The sequence below is a fragment of the Choloepus didactylus genome, chromosome 8 (assembly GCF_015220235.1).
Source record: "Choloepus didactylus isolate mChoDid1 chromosome 8, mChoDid1.pri, whole genome shotgun sequence".
In the NCBI taxonomy this organism is placed as follows: Eukaryota; Metazoa; Chordata; class Mammalia; order Pilosa; family Megalonychidae; genus Choloepus; species Choloepus didactylus.
Window position 1 is genome coordinate 126,197,892 of NC_051314.1, and position 21,855 is coordinate 126,219,746.

The window sequence follows — 21,855 nt, forward strand, 5'->3', positions numbered from 1 at the left end:
TGAGGCTGGGACTTGCACATGGCTTGGAGAGGTGGAGGCCTCCAGCCCACTGTCACCCGATCCCAGGGTGAGGGTGCCTCTCCACCGTCCTCTCCTGCACCCCTGCAGTGTCCTGCTGGTGCAGATGCAAGAGGGGCTTTGGCTCTGCCCATCTCCGGGACTGGTCTTGGGGGTTCTAGGTGTCATGAAAGTTCTAGGTAAGAGGAAACAACCCTCTTTTGGGAAGCACAAGGAGTGAAAGGAAGTAGAGGCCGCTGAGGCTACCTTTCTTGGTTTGGGACAAAGTGGCCTTTCCTCCCTTTTGATTCCTATTGTTAAATTAAGCCACAAGTTAGGCTCTGCAAGGGGACCCTTGGCTGACCGTGTGTCCTTATGGGTGCACTTCCAGCCAAGTGCAAAACTGGCCTTCTCCCCACCTGCGTCCCCTATTTAGGGAATCTCTGCAATGAGTGTTTTGTAGATAGAAAGAGAAAGCCCCCCTCATCACTAGTCCCCACTGAAATTCATGTTCTGAAAGAGAAGACAAGAGGTAAAATTTCAGCTTTGAGCAATCCTGTGTGATTTGGTTTCACTGAATTGAAGCAGCAGAATATGGATGAATGTGGACATTTAGGACAACCCTAATCTCTGAAAAACCACAGAGTAGTAGTAGCAACACTGTCAACAGCCCAAAGCAGCTAACATCTGAGCTCTCACCGTGAGCCAGGCCCTGCGACAACGACTTTGGCTTTAGGTCTGCCTTGCATTCCTCCTAACCATCACCCTCAGTGCGCTCAAGGACAGCCACTACTTGCTGCCTTTGCACGGGTATCTGCATTTCTAACAAGCCAATCCCCCTCCTGCTCAGGGATTCCAATGCTGATGGGATCAGGCCCACTGCTAAGGAAACACAACCTAGGCACTTAATCCTGACACTTACCCCTGGGCACAGATCACCTCCTGCTACTACAGGTTGTTCTTTTATGGCATTGGGGCAGGTTTGGGGGTTGACATAAAAAAAAACCCCAACCATCCCCAAGAAGCCAGGCCCTTTGGGAAGAAACCTGGTCACTGAGGGTGGCCTTGGGCTGGGGGAGGCAGATTCTGCCTTTTGTGGCCATGTAGTGCCCAAACACTGAAGATTATGGTTCCCACACCACCATCCATCTAATTTAACATTTAAAAAAAAAATAAAAATTGTACAGTAAATATAGAGAAGATCAAAAAAGCACTTATCTCCCCCTGCATGACCTGGCGTTACATGTACTGATGTTGCCCTAAGTCCATGTTTAGTCCCTCTGGGGCCTCCCTTTCTGGGACTCTGCACTTGGGGGGTCCTGTTTGGAGGGGAAAAGAGGAACAAATGTGAGGCCCCGCTGCTCCTCCTCAACCTCCACTCCCATTCTTAGGAATCCGAGTTCGATTCTGAGGGTGCTGGTGGGAAGGCCTGTGAGTAGCTATTAACAGCCTAGTTTAGAGATGAGGAGACACACAGAGAGGCAGACACCTGTCCATGGCCACAGAACAGGGATGGAGCGACTCTGGGATTCAGCTTCCTGCACGGCACGGGCCAAACAGAGACCACAGTCCAATTCCTGATGGAAGGGAGGTAGCTCTGTCCCCTCTCCGGGTGTGGCAGGGGTGAAGGGCCCTGTAGGCTTTTTCTCAGCACCCCTTTATGGAAATTAGGCAGCTACTTGCTCTGAACAAGTTCAAGAATTGAGAAATCCTCCTTCAAGGAAGAAGTCAGCATTATTTGAAAACTAGAGCCTTAGCTGCCATGGAGAGGAGAGAAGGTTCAGCAGACATAGTTTGCTGGTATACACAGTTTGAGGCTGAGGGACTGGGAGGTAGGGCTCTGGCCCAAGGTAGTCTCTTTCTAAACAAGAAACCTCATTTTAAGTTTCCACTGCCTGCTTGCCAGACACGTAGCATACACCGGCCAACCCCCAAATTCCGTTTCTGCTGAAAGCAGGCATTCTGGTCTTAACCAAAATCATCTGACGTGGGGGATTGTTTTGGGGATGTTTTGCTTTTTAAATTCCAAAATAACACACATGTGTTTTCCATTGTGTATGTCTCACAAAGATGGCTGGAGATTATTCTCACAGACACAGACACACACGCACACACATACACACACACACTCTTATACTTTAGCCATGTGGACTGGCTAGCACTCATTCTTCCAAGGCTCTGAGAGATGGGAGATGCCACTTCTTTTCCAGAGCTTTCAAGCAATGCATGGGGTGTGTGGACCAGCAGTGTAATAAGCAAAAGGCACCCCGGCACAGTTCAGGTCAACAGCCCTCCTCCTGCATCCCGGGGCATTCCAACCCCAAACCAGCAAAGACGGGGTGAGAGCCAAGGTTCCCAAACTGCTGTGTCTAACCTATCATCTACCCTATTCTTCTGCCATGACCCTGCCTTCATTTTAAGTTTCTTAATTATTTGATAACAAACACTCAAAATATTTACTATCTGTGTCCCAAACCCCACCCTAAGGACTTCACCGGAGTTATCTCTAATTTTCACAAGAGACCTCTGAGATAGATAATATTATCTTCCATTTATTAGGTGAGAAACTCAGGCACAAAAGTTAAGTAGCTTGCTGAGATCACAGAGCAAATAAATGACAGAATTTGAACCCAGCACTGTCTGACTGCAAAGCCCCAATTCTCATTCCGCTAAACTCTCCTGTCTTTTTGACCTTTTTCTTTTCTTCCAGAGCCAGAGTTTTCCCCTTTAGTCCTTTCTCCCTCATAGCAATATCTGGTCCCATTTCGAAAGTTACACCTTGTATCCTCAAAGGCCCCTTAGAGACGCCCACCTCCTCACCCACAGGAAGGCACCTGCAATGGCCACCTGGGCTGAGATGCCACCCAAAATCGGCTTCTTTCTGGGACACTGCCTGATGGACAGGGTCTATAGAAACAGCCTTTGCTTCCTCTGGCTGCCCTCTGGCCCGGGGGTTTCGCCCACGCCCTCACTCCAAGTGGCCAGAAAGTCAGTGCAGCCACAAGCACTGCTCTGGGAAACAGATTCCCCAGAGTAACTTGGCAAGTTTTCTTCTCATCCTAGCTTTGCGACTGCTGCATATTTGGCCAGTACAGATGCTGCTGCAGCTGCCCATTGGCCACTGTGAACAGACAGGGCTGCAGCCCGTCAAGTGTCCACTGCCTTTGCAAGCCCTATGGGAATAGCCCCAAAGTGGGATCCAGAGCCTTTAACCCTTTCCCCAAAGCACCATGTGCCAGCAAATGGCAAAGGTACATGATGGCATCACCAGAGGCTTCTGTGTTCCAGCCCTGAGTAAGACACGTGCTGCGAGGCACCTGGGACATGAGAGTGATGCCAGCTGCCCACTACGAAGAAGGACTAAGTGTCCTTCCCCAGCGCTGGAATAGAATCTGATGTCTGTTTGGAAGTAAGTTTTCTGAGTCTCTAAAGGGTTATATGTCCTAAAGAATCAGGGCTATAATTTGACTGGAGTGGGAGAAAGTACAGGATGGAAAGATTTTCCTGGCTTGTATAAAGAACGTTTAAAAAGTCTGAAGGTAATGTAAATAGATTTAAATCCACCACCCCACATTACAAGAGAGAAGGTGTTCACGTTGCTTTGGGGGAGCAGAAGGGAGAGTTTAGTGGGAAGGGTCTCCAGTGTCTGGAGTGCGCAGTCCTCTGTTGGAGTAGGGGGTGCTGGAGAGGGAGGTGTGGGCTGGTCCCCACTCCTGAGGCACCCCTCGGAGGTGGGGCATTGAGCTGAGCTGCGTGGACATATGAGCACACTGGATCTGCTCACGTGGAAGGGGAAAGGTGATTTTGATTCATATCTGTAAATAAACCATCTATAAACAACACTAAACTTCTATCGGCTTGGAAAGCAACGGGTTCTCCAACAGATGTGAAAGCAGTTTTGCTGATCTTTTGATTTAAAGTTTAAATAAATCAATTTTACCATCCTATTGACTTAATTCATGTAGTTTTAAAAATAAACGAAAATGTTATAGAAATCGGTTTTGAATTCAATAAAACTGTTCAATTTTCTTTGTGGTCTTTTTAATGCCAAGGCAAGGATTTTCTCCTTTGACCCCTACACTGTGTTATTTCTGCATCGGGGCTTTAACACAGAGAGCAGAGTGGGAGTGGAAGCAAGGGGCTGCCACTTCTTGGAAGCTGAGAACTTCGGTTTGGAGGTGGGTGCTTGGCAGCAGTCACAGGCCATTGGCCTGCCCAGGCCCAAGGGGTTTTCACTGGAAGCTTGGATGTGCGTTGGGTGAGCTTTGAAGGATTACTTCCTAACAGTGCAAGAGCTGCCATTTCTGCTCGCCTACATAATGTTTCGCAAGAGGATTGAAAAGAAGATCCCTTAAAGCCAGATTTCTGACTTTTTCTCCAAGGCAACAGTCCCCGGACCTCTCTACCCAGGGCCCTTCCCTTGAATCAAATGGATCCGGGGCCCTTTCCAAGTTAGACTGCTTCATCTTCCCTGCTACTTAACCAGGCTGCTTATTATCTCTCTCCCCAGGAGTTCAAAGCCCCAGATGATCCCCCAAGAGACATTTATTTCTCCCTCTCCATAGTCCTCAGGGGCAGGACCAGAGAAGGTCAGGCTGAGCTGAGCCTTCCAGTCTCCATTTGGTGGGAAGGAGAAGAGAACATCAGAACACTGCTGTTCTGGAACAAAGAAATCACCCAAGCTAGGGGAAAACCTAACTCAAGAGGCAAAATTTGGCTGGAAGCTCATAAATTAGACACTTCATGTGGATTAGAAATACAGAGCAACACCCATGAAATTAATCGAGAGTTCAAAGCTCTTCCTCGGGCAATGATGAAGTGGAGAGTCAGAGCAGGGATGGGTGGGGAGCCCAGACTGGTGGGCTCCCCTCAACCACCATGGGAACTAGAACTCTCTAATGCCTTCCTCAGACTTCCTCGCCATTCTCCCATGTGGCCCCTGGGTGGCGGCGAGGCAGCCTGCTTCCCAGGGCAGGAACATGGGATTCGCGGCACAGAAGGTTGTCTGGACATGAAGGAGGAAAACCAACCTGAGTCCATGTCACAGACCCCCAGAAAAAAGGCCATAAAATGGGCATTTCCTGGAGGTAAGTCTCACTTATTTCCTGAAATTCCTTAAAAGGTTAAGACCCATCAGACCAGGATGGCAGCACACAGTGCTTAAAAATGATCCACAACTGTTTTTTCTTGGGGGTGGGGGTGAGGGGTTGGGATGGGGTGAGTGTGGAGGGAGACTACCAGATGGGCGTAATTATTATAAAATCATTTCATCTAGGGCAGGAGGCTGCTTTCCACAACAGCTGCATGCCATCACTTAATGGAAAACGAAAACGTCCCTGGACAAGCATTACTTTTTCCACAGAATGAAACAGGCAAATGATCTGCAGTTAGGACTCTAAACTTTAAATTTAAAAAAAAATGTATTAAATTAAGATTAGCCCTTTTGGTCTCCTGAATTACCTCAGTTGCAAAGAATCTCTCCTGGTATTGGGTGATGGTTCCTACAGGCTCTTACCCTGATTTTCAAACCCTGAGATACTGATGTATTTGCCATTCTGCAAGGCTTTGGTTGGAAAGACCCATGGTAGATCCAAATAAAGTCCACTTCACCCTCCCTGGGGGAGGGAGGCACTCAGGATATAAATATGCAGAAATAAATATGGAAACTGGAAGGCTTGGCCTGATCTTCCCTGGTCCTGCCCCTGAGGACTACAGGGATCATTTGGGGATGTGGATTCCTGAGATGATGATCAGCCTGGTCAAGGAGGAGGGGAACATGAAGCAGTCTGACTTGGAGAGGGGCCCAGATTCACCCTCTTCTAGACCTCACCCGCTTTCCCCCAACTCCACAGTCTATCACGAAAACACTTCCAGTCGGGTGGCCACAGGACCACGGAAACCAAGGTGACCTGGTGACCTCGGGCGTTTTGCCGTCACGGCCAGATGCAGCCAGGCAGGCACTATCGAGGTCTGTGTTCTTCAGAAGAAAAGGTGCTTTTGTAAATCCAAGGTATTATTAAATGCCAAACAGCGTGACCCACTCCAAAAGGCACGCCTCCTCATAAAATGGAACTGGACAGGAGAACAGACGAAACAAACACAAGACGCTCTGTTCTGTGTGTAAGGCGGAAGAGGCACTTTTGATGTTGCTCCCAAAAGGAGGGTGTGAGAAGGGTGATTTGTGAGGTCTGGAACTGCAGAAGCCTCATTTAGAAGATTAAGACCTCTGGGAGGGCGGCCTTATCAACGCAGATCTAAATTCAGGTCTCAACCAGCAGCCGCTTCCTTTGGGCACTAAAGAGCAGGGCCTGGAATAGTGCTGTGGGCCACTGTGAAAAGAAAGGGTGGAGTGTATGTTTGTGTGTGTAGGGAACTTCCCCATCACATGGAAAAAGATCAGGAATCAGACCTGTGTTGTAGACAACCATTACGGGAAAAGGTTGTATGTATGGGCAGGGAGAGATCATAAAGCCTCTGGCAGGGGAGAAGTTGTATTTTTCTTAGCAGAAGATGACACTTGGCCTCACCCCACCTCTCCCAAATCTGCCAGCTTCAGGACAAACAGCCAGCTTTTCCGCCAGCTCAGGCCTTCCGGATGCCAGAGGGAGAAGCCATTTTATGCAACAGTCCTAGCAACTTGCTCTGCCCCAACCAGCTTCTGGGTAAAGCCACAGGTTGGGTGACAGGGGCTTTCTGCCACTGCTACCCCCACCTAGTTCATCCTCTGCTCAGACCCAGAATCCTGATGTCTTAGGGCTTTTCTGCCATGCAGTTCTATTTTCAGATGGGGCCACCCCACAGTCAAACATGTAGCAACGCATGAAATGGAGTCAGTGTTTTGATGTGGGCACTGCAGAGCCACGGGTGGCCTGAAGGAGGCTGGCACTAGTGCAGGACGAGAAAGAAAAGAAAGGAGGCATGTGTGTGGATCTGGAGGGTGCTCCTGGCTACACCTGGGTTTAAACTTTCACACTCCTCAGGGAATTGCTCCCACCTTCCCCACCGCCTCAACCAATAAATAACAACAGCGTGTCAGTTAGGAGTTTGTGCACCTAGTATTATGCTATTATGCTAAGTGCATTCTATACTCTTTCTCATTTAACCCTCACAGCCCCCTCTGGTCTGTCCTACCACAAACAGCTGAGATATAACGAAAAGGCATCTGTCAATAGAGAACTCCACCCACCCTCCAGCAGAAAGACCCTACCCAGAGTGAGTAGGGGGAACTGTGAGGTAACAGGAAAGAGAGGCAAGAATTGGATTTGGAGTTCAAGGCTGAGAGGCTTCTAAAAGCGAGGCTGAGTTCCATGTTTCCGAACTCCTTCCTATCTTGGGTGGTGTGGGAAAGTCCTTTTGTTGTGGGCAGTGGGGGTGGGAGCTAGTTTTATACCCCGACCTTGAAGGGACCTTGAAAGACCATTTGCTCCAATCAGTTTGTTTTACAGATGAGGAAAATGAGATCTGGAGCACAAAAGTGACCTTTGCCCAAGGCTTCCAAGTGAAGGGGGCAGAGCTGGACTAACATCCAGATCTCTGAATTCTCAGTCCAGTGTCCTGTTTTCAAGCAGCCTCTGCTGGGGCTGGTAGACTCCATTTCTTGAGAACGAGCCCCCCCCCCCCCCCCAGCTATTTCTATCAGTGAGGGAGAATGTGGGGTAGAGGCCATGAGCAAAGGGGCAGAGGGAAGTGGGGCTCTCAGTATAGCCACCACTTCTCTCCTTTGCCCTAAGGAACTCAGCCCCTTGCCTGACCTTGAGGAGGGCAGGAAGCCCTCACTGTGCAGGATTTGGCCAGAGGGGAGTGGGTGACAGAATGGGAAATATGTATTCCTGGCCGGGCCCTAGCCATGGTCTTCCACTTCACAGCTTTACATATGTGTGCTGTCTGTCACTCGGACATCAGTAAGATGTTTTTCCTCTCCACCTTTTTTTGGGGGTGGGTGGGTAGAGAGGTCTGAAGGAAATGCAGAAACAACCAAAATATAGCTAGGAGGTTCGGGTTTCGGGGGCATTGGAAGAACAGATAGATTGCTAGTTTGGCTGTGGACGTCAGAGGCCTTATTTGGGGAGGGTAGGCAGCCCTGGCTGAGCTGTCACCAAGTGTCCTGCAGGGATGAGAGAGGGGATGGGAAGTGGTACCCACCCCAGTGGTCCCCTCATAGCATCCTCTGTTCATGAGGCTTTTGGTTGGCCCCTGGCCCTACAACTCCTACTTCTCAAGGTCCACACTGGTCCCAATGACAAATCTAAAAGTTCTTTGTCTCAAGAGAGAAAAGGAAGTGGTGACATCATAACAATCCAAGCAATTCCCTTAGATCATAGTTTCCCTTAAAAGATATTTTTTTGAAAGCCTGTTCCCACCCTTTCTCTCATTTCCATCCAGCATCCAAATCCAGCTAGTAAGGCAACACATGGTGATGGAAAGTGTCCTGGACTCGAAGCCAACAAGACCTGCTCCTGATACTGTCCTGCCTTGACTCTGGACAAGCCACTTAACCTCTCTGGGGACCAGGTGCCCTCCTCAAGGTCATGGCAATAATGCTTCCTGCTTTGGCTATATCATGGGCTTTGGAAAAGAAAGGACTTTGCAGACTATAAAACACTGTACAAGTGGATCACAACATTCCTTTATTCCATCATCTCCTAGGGATGGCGACAGGGGAGGACCAACTGATGGAGGGGACCTGGGGGTTGTGGTCTTGACTTGGTCTCCAACTAGCTGTGTGATCCTGGCCAGATCACCCCCTCTCTGGTTCTCAGCTTCCTACCATGAATAAGAGGACTGGATTGGATGAACTCTAAAGCCAATTGCAACTCTAAACCTAAACATTCTTCCTGTTTCAGACTCCATAGCCGACCAGCAGCACCTGGCCCAGGTAGGGCCAACTCTGAACATGAGTGGGTGGCAGGCTGGGGTCAGCAGCAGGGGCCTGAGCGGACACTGGGGTGGCCCTGGGTGCTTCCCATCAGGCTCCTGGGCAGATGTGGGGCATGGAGGCACACCACGGTGGTGCCCACCCCCCTTTCTCCCTAAGACCCTGATGCAGCCTAGGCAGACAGCTGACAGCTGACCAATAGCCTGCTGGGAGAGTAGAGTGCTCCTCAAAGGACATGGGTGGAGAGGGGTGGGGCCAGGCCGCCTTCCAGCATTCTTTTCTGGTGCCAGAGGTTTGGTGAGAGGAGAAGGCCAAGCCACTGACCAGCCACAGGGGCTGGTGGGAACAGCAGGGGGAGGGGGCACCCACTGCAGGCAGGGTCTCCCTAGAGCAGACCAAGAGCTGGGCAGGGCCACACCTATGCACCATCCTCACCAGGGTGTGTGTAGGCTGTAGTGACTTGCAAGGGCAGGTCAGTCTCTGCAGGCTGGAGAACTGCTCTCCTACCACCCCTTCAATGCAGGGGACAGGATGAAATCTTAGGAGATTTGTCTGGAGGTTTGTGGAGACTCCAGCAACCAACTCCAGGGAGACCAGTGCATTTTCTTATCACAAGCCTCTGCTGGCAGGATTCTTCAGACCTGTCTTTTCAAACCCCTTCCTGCCCGCAGAGGGGCAAATATTGTCTCCCCGTGTGCAGGGGATGTGGCTCTCAGCACCAGGACACAAAGGTCCCCTATTCCTTGCTTCTGTCCCTGTATGTTCCCCGAATCCCCTAAGGGAGGGTGTGAAGTGGACACTATTATATTGCTCCTCTTCGTAGTCCCATTTGCAGACGGCTGAGTGTGGCTGGCAGTGGGTGTCCCTGGACGCCCGGCCCCAGTGTGCTATCCAGGTGAGCCAACACTGCGGCCCCGCCTTGCCGCTAGGTGGGCTGGCAGAGGAAGGGGCGAGGTCGCCACCTGATCCCGAACGGAAATGGAGAAACACTGGACTCCCCGCGCTAGAGGCGCCGATAGGGATCTTCCCCTCCACCTCTCCCCAATTTTCCCAGAGTTCTCACCAGTTAAGATACTTATCGCCCTTGAAAAAAAAGAAAAGAAAAAAAAATCGAGACAAGCTCGTCTTTCAGGTAGCTCCGAGGTTGCTCGGACTTTCTCACGGCGACTCAGCACTAAAGTCTGAGAAAAGTGGGGGCCTCCGAGGTTCCTCTCGAGGACGGAGGGGGCTGGGGCTCCCCTTTGTTGCCCATCCGGAAAGAGTCGGAAAAACACCTCGGGACAACTGTCACTCGGACACCCCCGACCGGCGCGCCCCTTCCCCTCCAGCATAAACGAGTTAACTTTGACTTCGCCGAGCTCTCCCTGCTCCACCCAAGTCTTTCCGAGCGCCCGATCTTCCCCTCTGCGAGCCTCTACCACTAGTGAGACCCCCACCCCGGCCACGAACCGCACCCCCCACAGTCCTCCGTGGCCAGGGGCCTTGAGCTCCCAGGCGAAGGGTGCTCCGTTCCCGCCTGCCGCTCTCCCCTCCTGTGCTCGGAGGGGTTCCGGGTGGGGGCAGACACAGCCCCACCCGAAACACCGCGGCGAAGGCGAGGGCCAGGAGCGGTCTCCAGAGCCCCAGTCCACTAGGGACCCTCCCTTCCCCCATCCGGCTCGTCTTCGGATGAGCGCCCCACGACGGGCACGCCCCGCCCGTCTCGGGGCTCGACCGAGAAGCCAGCTGGCGACCGCAGGCTCCTTGCTCTTCCTGCTCGGTGTCTACCCGGCGCGGGCAGTGCCAGCTGCCGCCTCCCACCCCCCGGCCGCGGCAGTGTCCCTCGGGGGCGCGCGGCCTCGGGCTCGGGAACAGGTGAGCCCGGGGAGGAGCACGCGGCCGTCGCGCTCACTCACCCAGAAGATGAAGTTAAATCCAAAGAGCAGGTATTTGATGCACTTGATGCCTCCTTTGACCGGCATGGTGCGGACTGGACTGGTCTGGGTCGGACTGGTGTGGGACGGAGACGCGCGCTGCTGGGACAGGCAAGACCAGGTTTTGCACGGAGGTGCTGGCCCTGCAGGCGGGCCTCGCGGGCTGCACTTTTTAAAAGTACCACTCCTTACAGCGCGCGGCCCGGTGCGGTGCGCATGTGCAGTGGGATGCCGACCCCGCCCCCCGGCCCGCCTGCCCCCCCCTTACCTGCCCCGCCCACGCCCTGCGCCCAGTTCCACCAACCCCCCGCCCCAGCCGCGCCCGGAGCCGGTCCTTCCCTCTTTCCTCTCCTCCCTCCCGTTCAGCGCTGTCTCCACAGAGTGGGCTGAACCCTCCTTCCCGCTGTCTTCCTCCTTCCTCCCCTTGCCTCCCAACCGTCCTGGGGTCTTTCCAGACCGCCACTTTTACCACGGAGTTATATGAAGGCTTCTCCCTCTGGATTTTGCCCGTGTTGACTCTGGACACCCAGCTGGAACCGTCTACATTGGGAGACCCTTAACGGGTCATCTGGGCTAAAGGCCCCCTACCCAGGGCTGACTGCCAGCTGAATGAGGGCTCTTTTTGCTATGGCCTCGATTTGAAGGGAAGTCCCTGACTTGATTTCTGTCTTGGGAGGTTCCTGGCAGTCTTTCGCTCACTGAGCATATTTTAATTAAGAACATCACGTGGAGTAAGAGGAATTATGAGCTTGCTGTCCAGGTGGGAAGACAGCTCTGAGGTTTATGGAAATGATCAAATACCAATCACCGGGTAGTAATACGGCGGTATAGTAATACGGCTGAAGGTTGGGGCAGTCTGGGAGCGCTTCCTGGATGTGCGGTGTAGATGCCCCAAACCGAGAGCGGAAGAGAGGGCCTTTTGGCCAGGTGTACGTTCTTGCCTGGTCTCGTCCACTCCGTCCTTCCACTGAGCCTTGTCCTTAGATTCTGCCCCCTGTTGTCCCTTTAATGCTCCAAAAGCAGGGCTCTGAGCACGCTTGTCTGCTCAAAAGCTTTCATTCAATGGCCTAAAACCCCCATTCCGCCTGACCCAGAGGCTCACTCTACTCCGCAATCACGTGGCCCAACGCTGTACGTGGTATTTTCTGGCTCGCTGGCCCTTCCCTCTTCCCTTGTAGAAATTCTATAGCTCTTTAAATGCTCCTTTTCTGATTCTGTCGACTGGATAAGGAGATCCCTTTTCTCTCTTTTTTGTTTGTTTTGAAGCCGCCCAACTTCTTGAATTTTTTTTTTTTCAGAAGGAAGCTTCCTTTAGTGTTTTCTTTTTATGAAAGCCAAAATATGCTTATTACAGAAACTTAAAAAAAAAACAAACCCAACAAGTAAAAAGAATATAACTCGAAATTTCACCCACCAGAAACAGCCATGATTAGCACTCCTATCTTTTACTGTGTTCTGCACTATTATGTAAAAACTGATCTCATTCATTCATTAATCATCCATTCAAAAACAGTTTTCAGTATCTGCTTTAGAAAGGGTATTTCCTTAGGTGCAGGAGCTGAAAGAAGGGATCAGGTCCTGTCCAGTGGGGGAGGCAGATCCACAGCCAGTCAATGGGCTGAGGGTGATGTGTGGAGTCATAGAGAGGCCTGGAGGCTAAGGGGGCTCATGGGGTGGGGGTTGGGGGAGGGGGCCCTGACCCACATTGGGAAGTGATGCTGCAGAAGCACAGGGAAAGTTGTGGCAAACCTGGGTCAAGTCTGGGGCTGGGGCTTTGAGGTCTGGGAGCGTTGAGTGATAACTGGAGCTCACAGTGGAGGTATGTGTGTGGGGAGGTGAAGTGGGACCTAGGTAGGGACAAGGTGAAGAAGAATCTCCTGGTCCTGAACTTTGTGCTCTGAATATAAGGATCCACTGAAGGGTTCAAGCAGGGGAGTGGTTCCAATATATCTACCTGTATTTTAGGTACAAGTAGGGTGGGAGGCAGGAGGGGCAGGCAGTAAGCTCTTTGAGGATAAAGAGTGTTGTTTGTAACTCCAGGCCTTGGCACAGAGCTTAGGGGGATTGGACTGAAAGGGGAGGTATTTTCTGGGGGGAATGACAATCCTAAGGTTGAAAGGGAAAGGGTACAGTGGGAGAAAAGAGGTGAGCTGAGGATCATGGAGAGGAGAGGCCCACTGAGTTGTTTTGAGGTTGGAGAGAGCAGGGAGCCATTAGGGGCTGTTGAGCAGAGGCTGATGGAGAACCTGAATCTGATGGCTCGGGTAGCTGGGGGTGGGAGGGTAGGCTGTAGGGGGTAGGGTGGGGGTGGCAGACAATGAACACAGGGAGATCAGTTAGGAGGCTGTTGAATAGTCCAGGTGAGAGATGAAGAGGCCTGAAATAAGGTGGGGCAATGGGTTGGCGTCTGGAGAGTATATGGCAAAATCCAGTGAGGGGAGCACAAGGTGGAGAAAGAAGGAGTGGAGGGAAAGAGCTGAGTCAGAACAGCAGAATCCAGATTATGGAGTGCTTTGTTCCTTTGTTCTCCAAACATTTATGAAGAACCTAGTATGTGTCACATATTGTGCCACATGCTGAGGAAACAGAGATGAACCATCTCTATCCCACATGGAAGAATCTCAGTGCAAGGGGGAGAGACCCATTAACAGACAAGTACAAACTCATGGGACTTTTGCTTGGGGGAAGAGGTGACCTGGAAACAAGTGGGGCCCAAGCCCCAAGTCTGCATGAATCAGAGGAGGCTTCCCAGAGCAGAGGACATGGTAGCTGCCTTTGGAAGGGAGGGTCAGCAGGTGAGGCGGAAGACAGAATTCCAGGCAGAGGGAAAAGGATGTGCAAAGGCTCAGAAGCATGAAGCCACATGCTGGCCGGCCACCCATGGGAAACTACCAATAGTGGACAGGAAGCAGAGAAAAGAGGTGTCCCTTCAACTGAGCCTAATGCCACAACTGGTAAAGCAGAAGAATTTTGGCGATGCTTTCTCACTTCAGTTACTCACTCACCTTAATCTAGCATCCACTGAGGATGGTTCATGCACAACAGCATTTGAGATACTGCAGGGGAGATAGGAAAACAATGTCCTATTGTGCTGTGCAGCAAAAGTCCACCTATCCAGAGAGAACACGTCTAAGGAAAGAAAGTATTTCATCTGTATTCTCCCCAGCATTAACAGGCATTAACAAGTGCAAGTGGTAGGAGTTGGGTAAATGTTTATGCTTGTAATAGAAGTGACTTCTTGGGGGTAATTGTATTAAATGAGATAACCCACACAAAGGGACTAGTATAGTGACCGGCAGAGAAGTGCTCAAAAGATGTTGGAGATTGGTACTCAAGAAACAATTAGGGGCGGCCTACAATTAAGTACCAAATTACATATATTCAAGGGAGTCCCTATAATATAGGAACATTGGGCTGGAAGTGAATGGACCAGAATTCTCTGCTGTCACTCTTTGGTTTATTTTGGGCAAATCACCTCCTCTCCGGGCCTCTGTCTCCTCACCTATCTGATGAGCGTTTTGGATCAGGAGATGCTGGCTGTCCCCTCCATTCTGACATTCTGTGTGCAGTAAGGCTCCTGGCCAAAACGTGTTTGTTATAGGCATTTGTTGCTACGCGCAACCAAGAAAGGGAGAGATGGAAAAAATTTGGTTTGCTTGGACTGAAAGAGGAAAATCTGGGTAAGCCTCTGAGTCAGAGATCACATGGAGGCAGCAAAGCTTTCCAGGCTTTGCGATGTTGGAGTGGGAAAACTTTTCCTCTTGTTCTGGAGACGGGCACCCCTCCCCCTCCCCACCCCCACCCTTCACAGCTGAGGGCCCACTTTGGCTCTTGTGCGCCCCCTGGTGGTAAGGTTTGAACAGGCAGGAGCTGGACATGGTAATGATCAGCCACACCCGTCTCCCCGGCTTATCCCTGCAGCCGTGGGACAGGGCTGTATGAGGCAACAGGCAGGACCCGCACGCTCACAGGCCACCGGGGTCCTTCCTGCCACCACATCCAGGGGCCATTTGGGGGCCTGTTTTCTCCATGGTGCTGCTACAGCGTTTGACCCTGCCGATCATCTCTTCTTTCTAGACACTTCTCCCTCTGTGTTCCTGATGCCACACCATCTTGGCTCACCTCCTTCGTTCTAGAAGCTTCTTTGTTGTTCCTCTTACTAAATGCAAATGCCATCTCTTCATGAAAGCCCTCCTTGAACCCTCCAGTCTTTCCCTCCATGGATGACCTTGCTTGAATCTCTCTCCCCTGGACTCACTGACCTCCATCGTGTTTCTTTGTGTGCACACGTTTTGGTGGTGAGATCCTCCAGAGAATACTTGCATCTGATTAATTTCTGTATTCCCCATAGTGCCTAGTCCCTTGCAGACTTGGGGCAGGCATTCTGTAAATGTTTGTGGAATAACTGGAAAGTGTTGGCTCTTCCTTGGGGTTTAGCCCTCAGCTATCTGCTCCTCTCTGTCAGCTCTCTCTTCACAAACTCGTCCCGTCTTGTGCCTCCCACAATTTTCTTTTCTTAGCTGACCTCTCTAAACTCAAGTCATGATATTCAGGGGTCCGTTAGGCATGTCTACTTTAATGATCTTCTGTGACGTGCTAGGCTGAGTAATGGCCCCCCAAATGTGTCCACATCTCAGTCCCCATAACCTGTGAATATGTTACCTTACTTGGCAAAAGGGATTTTGCAGATATGATTAAGTTAAGGATCTTCAGATAGGAAGATGATCCTGGGTTACCGCAGTCAGCCCACTGTAATGACAAGGGTCCTTATAAGAGGGAGGCAGGGGGGTCAGAGTCAGAGAAGAGATGTGATGGAAGCAGAGATTGGAGTGATACAAGACCATGCACCAAGGAATGTGGGCAGTGTCCAGAAGCTGGAAAAGACAGGGACACAAAATCTTCCCTAGAAGGAAGACAGCTCTGCTGACCCATTTTAGACTTCTGACCTTCAGAACTTTAAGATAAGCTTGCATTGTTTTAAACTACTAACCTGTGATAATTTGTTACAACAGCAATAGGAAACTAGTACAATTATCAAAAATAAACATTGAGATCAGAACTCATAACCTCTGGGGACCCCCCTACACCCAAAGCTGATTTTCTTTCTCTTTAGTCCCCCCACCCCCATTTTCCCATCAGTCACCCCCGAACCTCACATCACCTGTGACTCCTTCCTCTCCCTCTTAGTGAATGGATTCTCTTTTCTTGGAATCTCTCATGTCAATGTGGGAGGTACTGCAGAAGTTGTTCAATATGAAGATGAGGAGTCAAGTCAAAGCAGGATATAGTGATTTAGTGGCAGAGTAAGGATCAGACCCTAGGTCTTCTGATTCTAAACCCAGTGTTGGTTCCTCATGTTTCATTCCTCCTGCTACCACCTATGATGAGCCAGGTCCTCACAACCCATCCTCATCCCTGTCTCCTGCCATTCACCTATCCAATCTGCACACATCATTGGACCAATGGTTTTGCACACTCATTGGGATTGGGCTGGTCTGTTCCCACCCATAACTTCTTCTCATTGCATTAAATACACATACAGTCAATGTGGAAACCACCTGTGAGTAGTGTGGTGTTATGAAGTTCATGGACTGATGGATGAGGGGGTTCCATCTTACCTGCCAGGGAACAATATTGAAGAAAATCCCTTTCCTCAAACTTCCTTTTGCGGCAGCCACCTCTTGTCTCCTGGCCCCCAGCCCAGCCCCCTGCCAGACCCTTGAGCCCCCTCTGTCTTCTCCTCCAGTTGGGGATGCCCACTGTATGAGTTCAGGTATAGCAATTTAGCTCTTGCTCAGCATTTCCAGTTTATATCCCCAACCTCACACTACTCCCGCTCAGCAAAACAAATCACATTTCTTAGTATCTTCCCTCCCGAGAAGATTGGGAGGGGAGAGTTGTAATTAATTAATGTTCAATATCCTTGTCATGTTCCTAAAGCATTGCTTTACTCTTTCATACTCATTGTTTTCCCTGTTCAAAAACTACCCAACTTCCCTCATCTAATTGTAATTTTAAATTAATATCCCTAGCACTCATGACCTTCTAAGAGAGCGGAGAGTTTCTTAGTATGTGCATTATTTATTATATGCCTCCTCCGTCTAGAATGTAAGCTTCATGTGAGTGGGGAGGGATGATTGTTTTGGTCTCTGATGCATCCCAAGTGCCTTGAATACCGCACAACACATAGTAGGTGTGCAATAAATATTTGTTAAATGTCCCGATTCTAAGATCATCATAAGTGCCCTCTGCTCTCTTGTTATACCTATATTTATAATTCCGTTCAGCTCCTGGGCTACCATGGGCATTCCCTCCTCTATGCCTGGGTTCCCACCTCCCCTTTCTGCTCTCCTGCCCCAGCCCAGGCTCCTGGTCCATCCTCATCTCTTCTTCATGCAGCCTTCCCATCTTCAAGGCCAGCTCAGCTCTTGCCTTCCTTGGCATCCTGAAGTCATCTCAGTCTACTGATCCCCCCTTGCTGCAGATTTCCAGGCCGCAATGACAGATACCACCCAATGGGTTGGCTTAACAACAGGAATTTATTGGCTGAGAGTTTGGAAGGCTGGAAGTCCAAAATTAAGGCATTGTCAGGGCTGGCTTTCTCCCAGACTTCTTGGGGCTCCTTGGCTTGCCTCTCTGCCCCCTCTCACGTGGCCCTCTCTCTCTCCTTGTGTCTTATCTATCAGTTTCCACTGATTTCTGCTTATCCCTGTGGCCTTCTCTTCCTCTGGCTTCTGGTGTCTTCTCTTTATAAGGCCTCCAGGAATAGGGATTAAGACCCACCCTGATTCAGTTGGTCACACCTCAACTAAAATGATGTCTTGGAAAGGTCCTATTTACAAATGGGCTCAAGCCCACGGGAACACAGACTAACCTCAAGAGTGTGCCTTGTTCAATTGGGGTACTGGACTCAATCAACCACATCCCTCTTGTCACGTGTGCAGCAATGTCTTTCTGAATCACCCACTAGACTTGTTAGATGTTGTCCTGAATAGTAATTTCATGTTTCATGCATCTTAAAAAAAACAAAAAAACACATTCTCCCTGACTAGATTACTAGCTCCTGTTGTACCTGTAGGTACTTTCCTAACACTTCATGAAAAAAAAAATCTAAAGAGCTAATGCTCTCGGTTGGGCACATATGATATATCAGTTATTGGTCTAACTGCTGTGTTTAAACTCATTTAATCCAACCCTATGAATTTGATAGTCTTGTTGTCTTACAAATGGGGAAACCGAGGCACAAGGAAGTTCCTTAACTTGCTGAGAAGCAGCAGAGCCAGGATTTGAACCCAAGTGGTATGGCTGCAGAGCTCAGGTGCTAACCTGCTTCTTTCGGGGGGTGAGTGGGCCTGTTACTGATGCACTATTCTTGGCCTTTTTTGTCCTTTGCTGGTGGAGAGGAGTGAGGGGGCTGTTGTGGATCTTGAAGGCGCTTTCCAGCAAGCTGACTCTCTGAGCCTTCAGGGCTGATGACAGGCAGTGAGTTTGCATCTTGGCCCTGCCTCTGCTGGTGTCTGTCTGTGCCTTCCTGAACCTCCTTTTCCACAGCTGCAGAGCAGGGAACGTTTCTGCTGTCTCGCCAAAATGTGGGGTGGGGATGGCTGGGGTGTGTGGGTGATGCCAGCCCTGTCGTAGCAGCTGCAGCTCCTGTCAGCTCTGTGGCTGCTGACTTTGGTTGTTCTGGGTGGCAAATCTGGATTCAGAAGGAGGTGCAGAGGCTCTGGTGTGTGCGTGCGTGTGCGTGTGCGTGTGTGTGTGTGTGTGGTGTTTCCTGCATATTAGGGTGGAGAAGCAATGAGAAAGTAGCCTGAGGTTTGGAATTTACGGTCCCAGGTCCAAGTCACAGTGCATGCTCACCCCAGAGACATGTTCTTTAATTCTCTAAGACTCAGTTTCCTCATCCATAAAATAGGCTTAATACACACTCCTACTTCATTGTTGCTAAGAGTCAAATGAGATCTGGGTGTTGGATGTGCTTTCCAAACTGTAAGGGCATTTACAGATCTGGTTTTTAATTTTAGTCTCAGGATGGGGCAGTGGACTGGGTTGTGCTCAATGGCACAATATTGTGCATATGAGTAAGACTACTGAATTGTACACTTGAATGTGGTTAAAATATGAAATTTTGTGCTCTATAGTGGCCACTGCAATAGTAAGTTGAAAAAAATTTAGACACTTGAAAAAAGAATAGCTCAATGGCCCCAAGATTGGGCAGGCTAAGCGTAGTTTGCTCATTGAAGAATAAGTTCTCTGTGTTCTGAGTGTTTTTGCTGGGTGAGCTGTGACCTGCTCATTTCTTCATTTGTTCACCACTCATTCTCCAAACATCTACTGGGGGTCAGGCTGGTCCTGCTCACGAGAAGTTTGCCTCTTGACTGGGGATGTAGGTTGTGGTGGAAACAGACTGCAGAAAAGAGAGGGAAGGGTTAGGGCAGTGACAGGCTGCAGGGGGTCAGAAACCCCAGAGGGCCAGCTGGGCCAGCCTTGGAGGGCAGCAGCCGTGGGCCTGGAGGGTTGGGCAAGCACTGGGCTTAGCCCTTTGCCTGCTTCACATCTCAGCTTCACACCACAGCTCAGCCTGAGCTGGCCCTGAAATATTTCTATCAAAGGGAAAATAAAGTAACTAGACTCTTTGTTTTCAGGCATTCATTTGCTCCCCCCTCCCCTTTTTAAATGCAATTTTATTAAGATACACTCACATACAAAATGATCCATCCAAAGAATACAGTCAATGGCTCACAGTATCATCAAATATTGTGTTTTTGTCACCACAATCAATTTTAGAACATTATTCATTTGCTTTTGTATGTAAGTGTGAGAGAGGAAACATACATAACATGAAATTTGCCATTTTAACCATTTTTAAGGGTACAATTCAGTGGCATTACTTACATGTACACTGTTGTGCTACTGTCATCACCATCCATTACCCAAACTTTTCTGTCATCCCAAACAGAAACCTGTATAACTCCCCATTCCCCATGGTAACCTGTATTCTACTTTCTTTATGATTTTTCTTATTCTAGATATTTTGTATAAGTGGAATGAAACCATATTTGTCCTTTTTGTGTCTGACATTTCACTGGGTGTAATATTTTAAAGGTTCATCCTTGCTGTAGCATGTGTCAGAACTTCATTCCTTCTCAGGGCTGAATACTATTCCATGGTATGGATATACCACATTTTGTTTAGCCATCATCTATTGGTAGACATTTGGGTTGCATCCACCTTTTGGTTATTTTGCATAATGTTGCCATGATCGTTGGTGTACAAGGATCTGTTGGAGTCCCTGCTTTCAGTTCTGTTGGGTATATGCCTTGGAGTGGGATTGCCAGGCCGTATGGTAATTATACATTTACCTCCCTGAGGAACTGCCAAACTGTTCTCCACTGTGGCCACTTCATTTTACAGTCCCACTAACAATGCGCAAGGGTTCCCATTTCTCCACATCCTCACCAGTTTTGGAGACAACTAGGGAAATTTAAATATCGGCAGCTAAATCTGTTTTGCTGACAGTTTGTGCTTCCTATGACATTTGGCTGATGTCATGAGTCTATAAACATCTTCAGGAAGAGCCTGTGTCTGTCTTCTTTTGTCTCCCCAACAGGCTCATCCTAGAGGGCAGTGTGTGTGTGTGCCTGTGTGTCTGGGTGTGTAAGACCTGGGGCCAAGGGTGTAGGTTCAGGGAGGTATGGGGAAGTGGCATACAGTTAATATGAACTGGAAGGTGAGATGCTGTCACCAATGTCCACCTGTGGCCTGTGGGAAACATTCAGGACAGGGACAGTGATCGCCATGGAGTCAGTGCCTGCTGATCAGTGAAGTCTGCACTCCACTGCCTGGCACATGGGGCCCTTGGTTATCTGGCCTCCGCTGATGCCCACTTTCCCTGCTTCTACCAGAGCTGCTCCAGTCTTTTTTTTTTTTTTTATGCTCTAGTCATTCCCTTCCTCCCTCACTCCCTTCCTTCCTTCCTTCCTATGTTTTATTTTGCAGTAACTTTAGAATTATGGAAAAGTTGCAAAGACAGTACAGCTTCCTGTACTGTTAACATCTTATACAATTATGGCGCATTTGTCAAAACTAAACAATTCACATTGGTATGATACGATTAACTAAACTGCACACTTCATTCAGCTTTCACCAGTTTTTCCTCTAATTTCCTTTTTGTGTTCCCGAATCCATTTGATGCCACACTGCACTTAGCCTTTTTGCCTTACTTTTAATTCTTTGAACTCACTGGGCTTGTTCCCACCTTTGACCCCATCATTCCTTTGTTTATAGTAACTTTCCTGCTCCCAGCAAACTCCTATTCTTCCTGCAGCAACCCCCCCACACCTGAGCTTGGTAACTTGGTAGGACCGGGTTTTGTGATCCAGCTGCTAGAGTTTTAAGTGGGGAGAATGGACACCCCCCTCTAGGTCTCCCAGCCATGGTTGCACATGGGAATGTGTCTACAGGTGGCTTTTACAGCACAGGGCAAGGTGGCTGGTGGCACCAGTCTCCTGATTTCTAGTTTACTCTGGTCCCTCTCCCCTTCATGCTTTACCCTTCTCCACTTTCCTCTGTTGACCATTCTGGGGTGTGCTTTGGCTCAACACTTAGGCCTAGAAGAGTTGTAGGTCTCTGTCGGGTAGGTGATGGGTTTCCTGTGGTTTTTCACCAACCTCTGCATTTGGGACAATCACAGCGTCCTCGGCTTAGGGGACTTTCCTTGGACTGCTCCAGGCTAAGTTACGTCATGGGCGTGCCCACCACCCTTCCACCCACTTCTGCCAAGCAGGCCAGGAAACCCCCCAGCCTGCCAGAGCTCAGGTTCCCCGACTCTGCCCATCCACCAGGGGCTTTGGTGGGGCCCTTCCACTGCCCTCACCGTCCCCTTTGGTGGAAGGGTGGTGGACATCCAGGCCCCCCCTACTTGGGCTGCTCTCCTCACCCGCCATTCCAAGAGCCCTTCGTGAGGCTGAACTCTCCATAGAGCATTAGAGTTGTCGTTTTTCTCTAAACGTAATTTTTTCATAGATAATTTGTTTATATGATAGAAAATTAACGATAGAAAAGACTAGA

The 21,855-nt window shown here is 49.7% G+C and overlaps 1 protein-coding gene across 1 annotated transcript in view; it reads right to left on the bottom strand.

The window, feature by feature from the left end:
- Positions 1-10,978, bottom strand: part of CD9 (CD9 molecule) — a 34,096-nt gene extending 23,118 nt beyond the window's left edge. Inside the window, exon 1 of the mRNA XM_037846245.1 lies at positions 10,768-10,978. Within this exon, the coding sequence (XP_037702173.1) occupies positions 10,768-10,833 (66 nt within the window). The 5' untranslated portion in view covers positions 10,834-10,978. The remainder of the gene's footprint in view (positions 1-10,767) is intronic.
- Between the last annotated feature and the right edge of the window lie 10,877 nt (positions 10,979-21,855).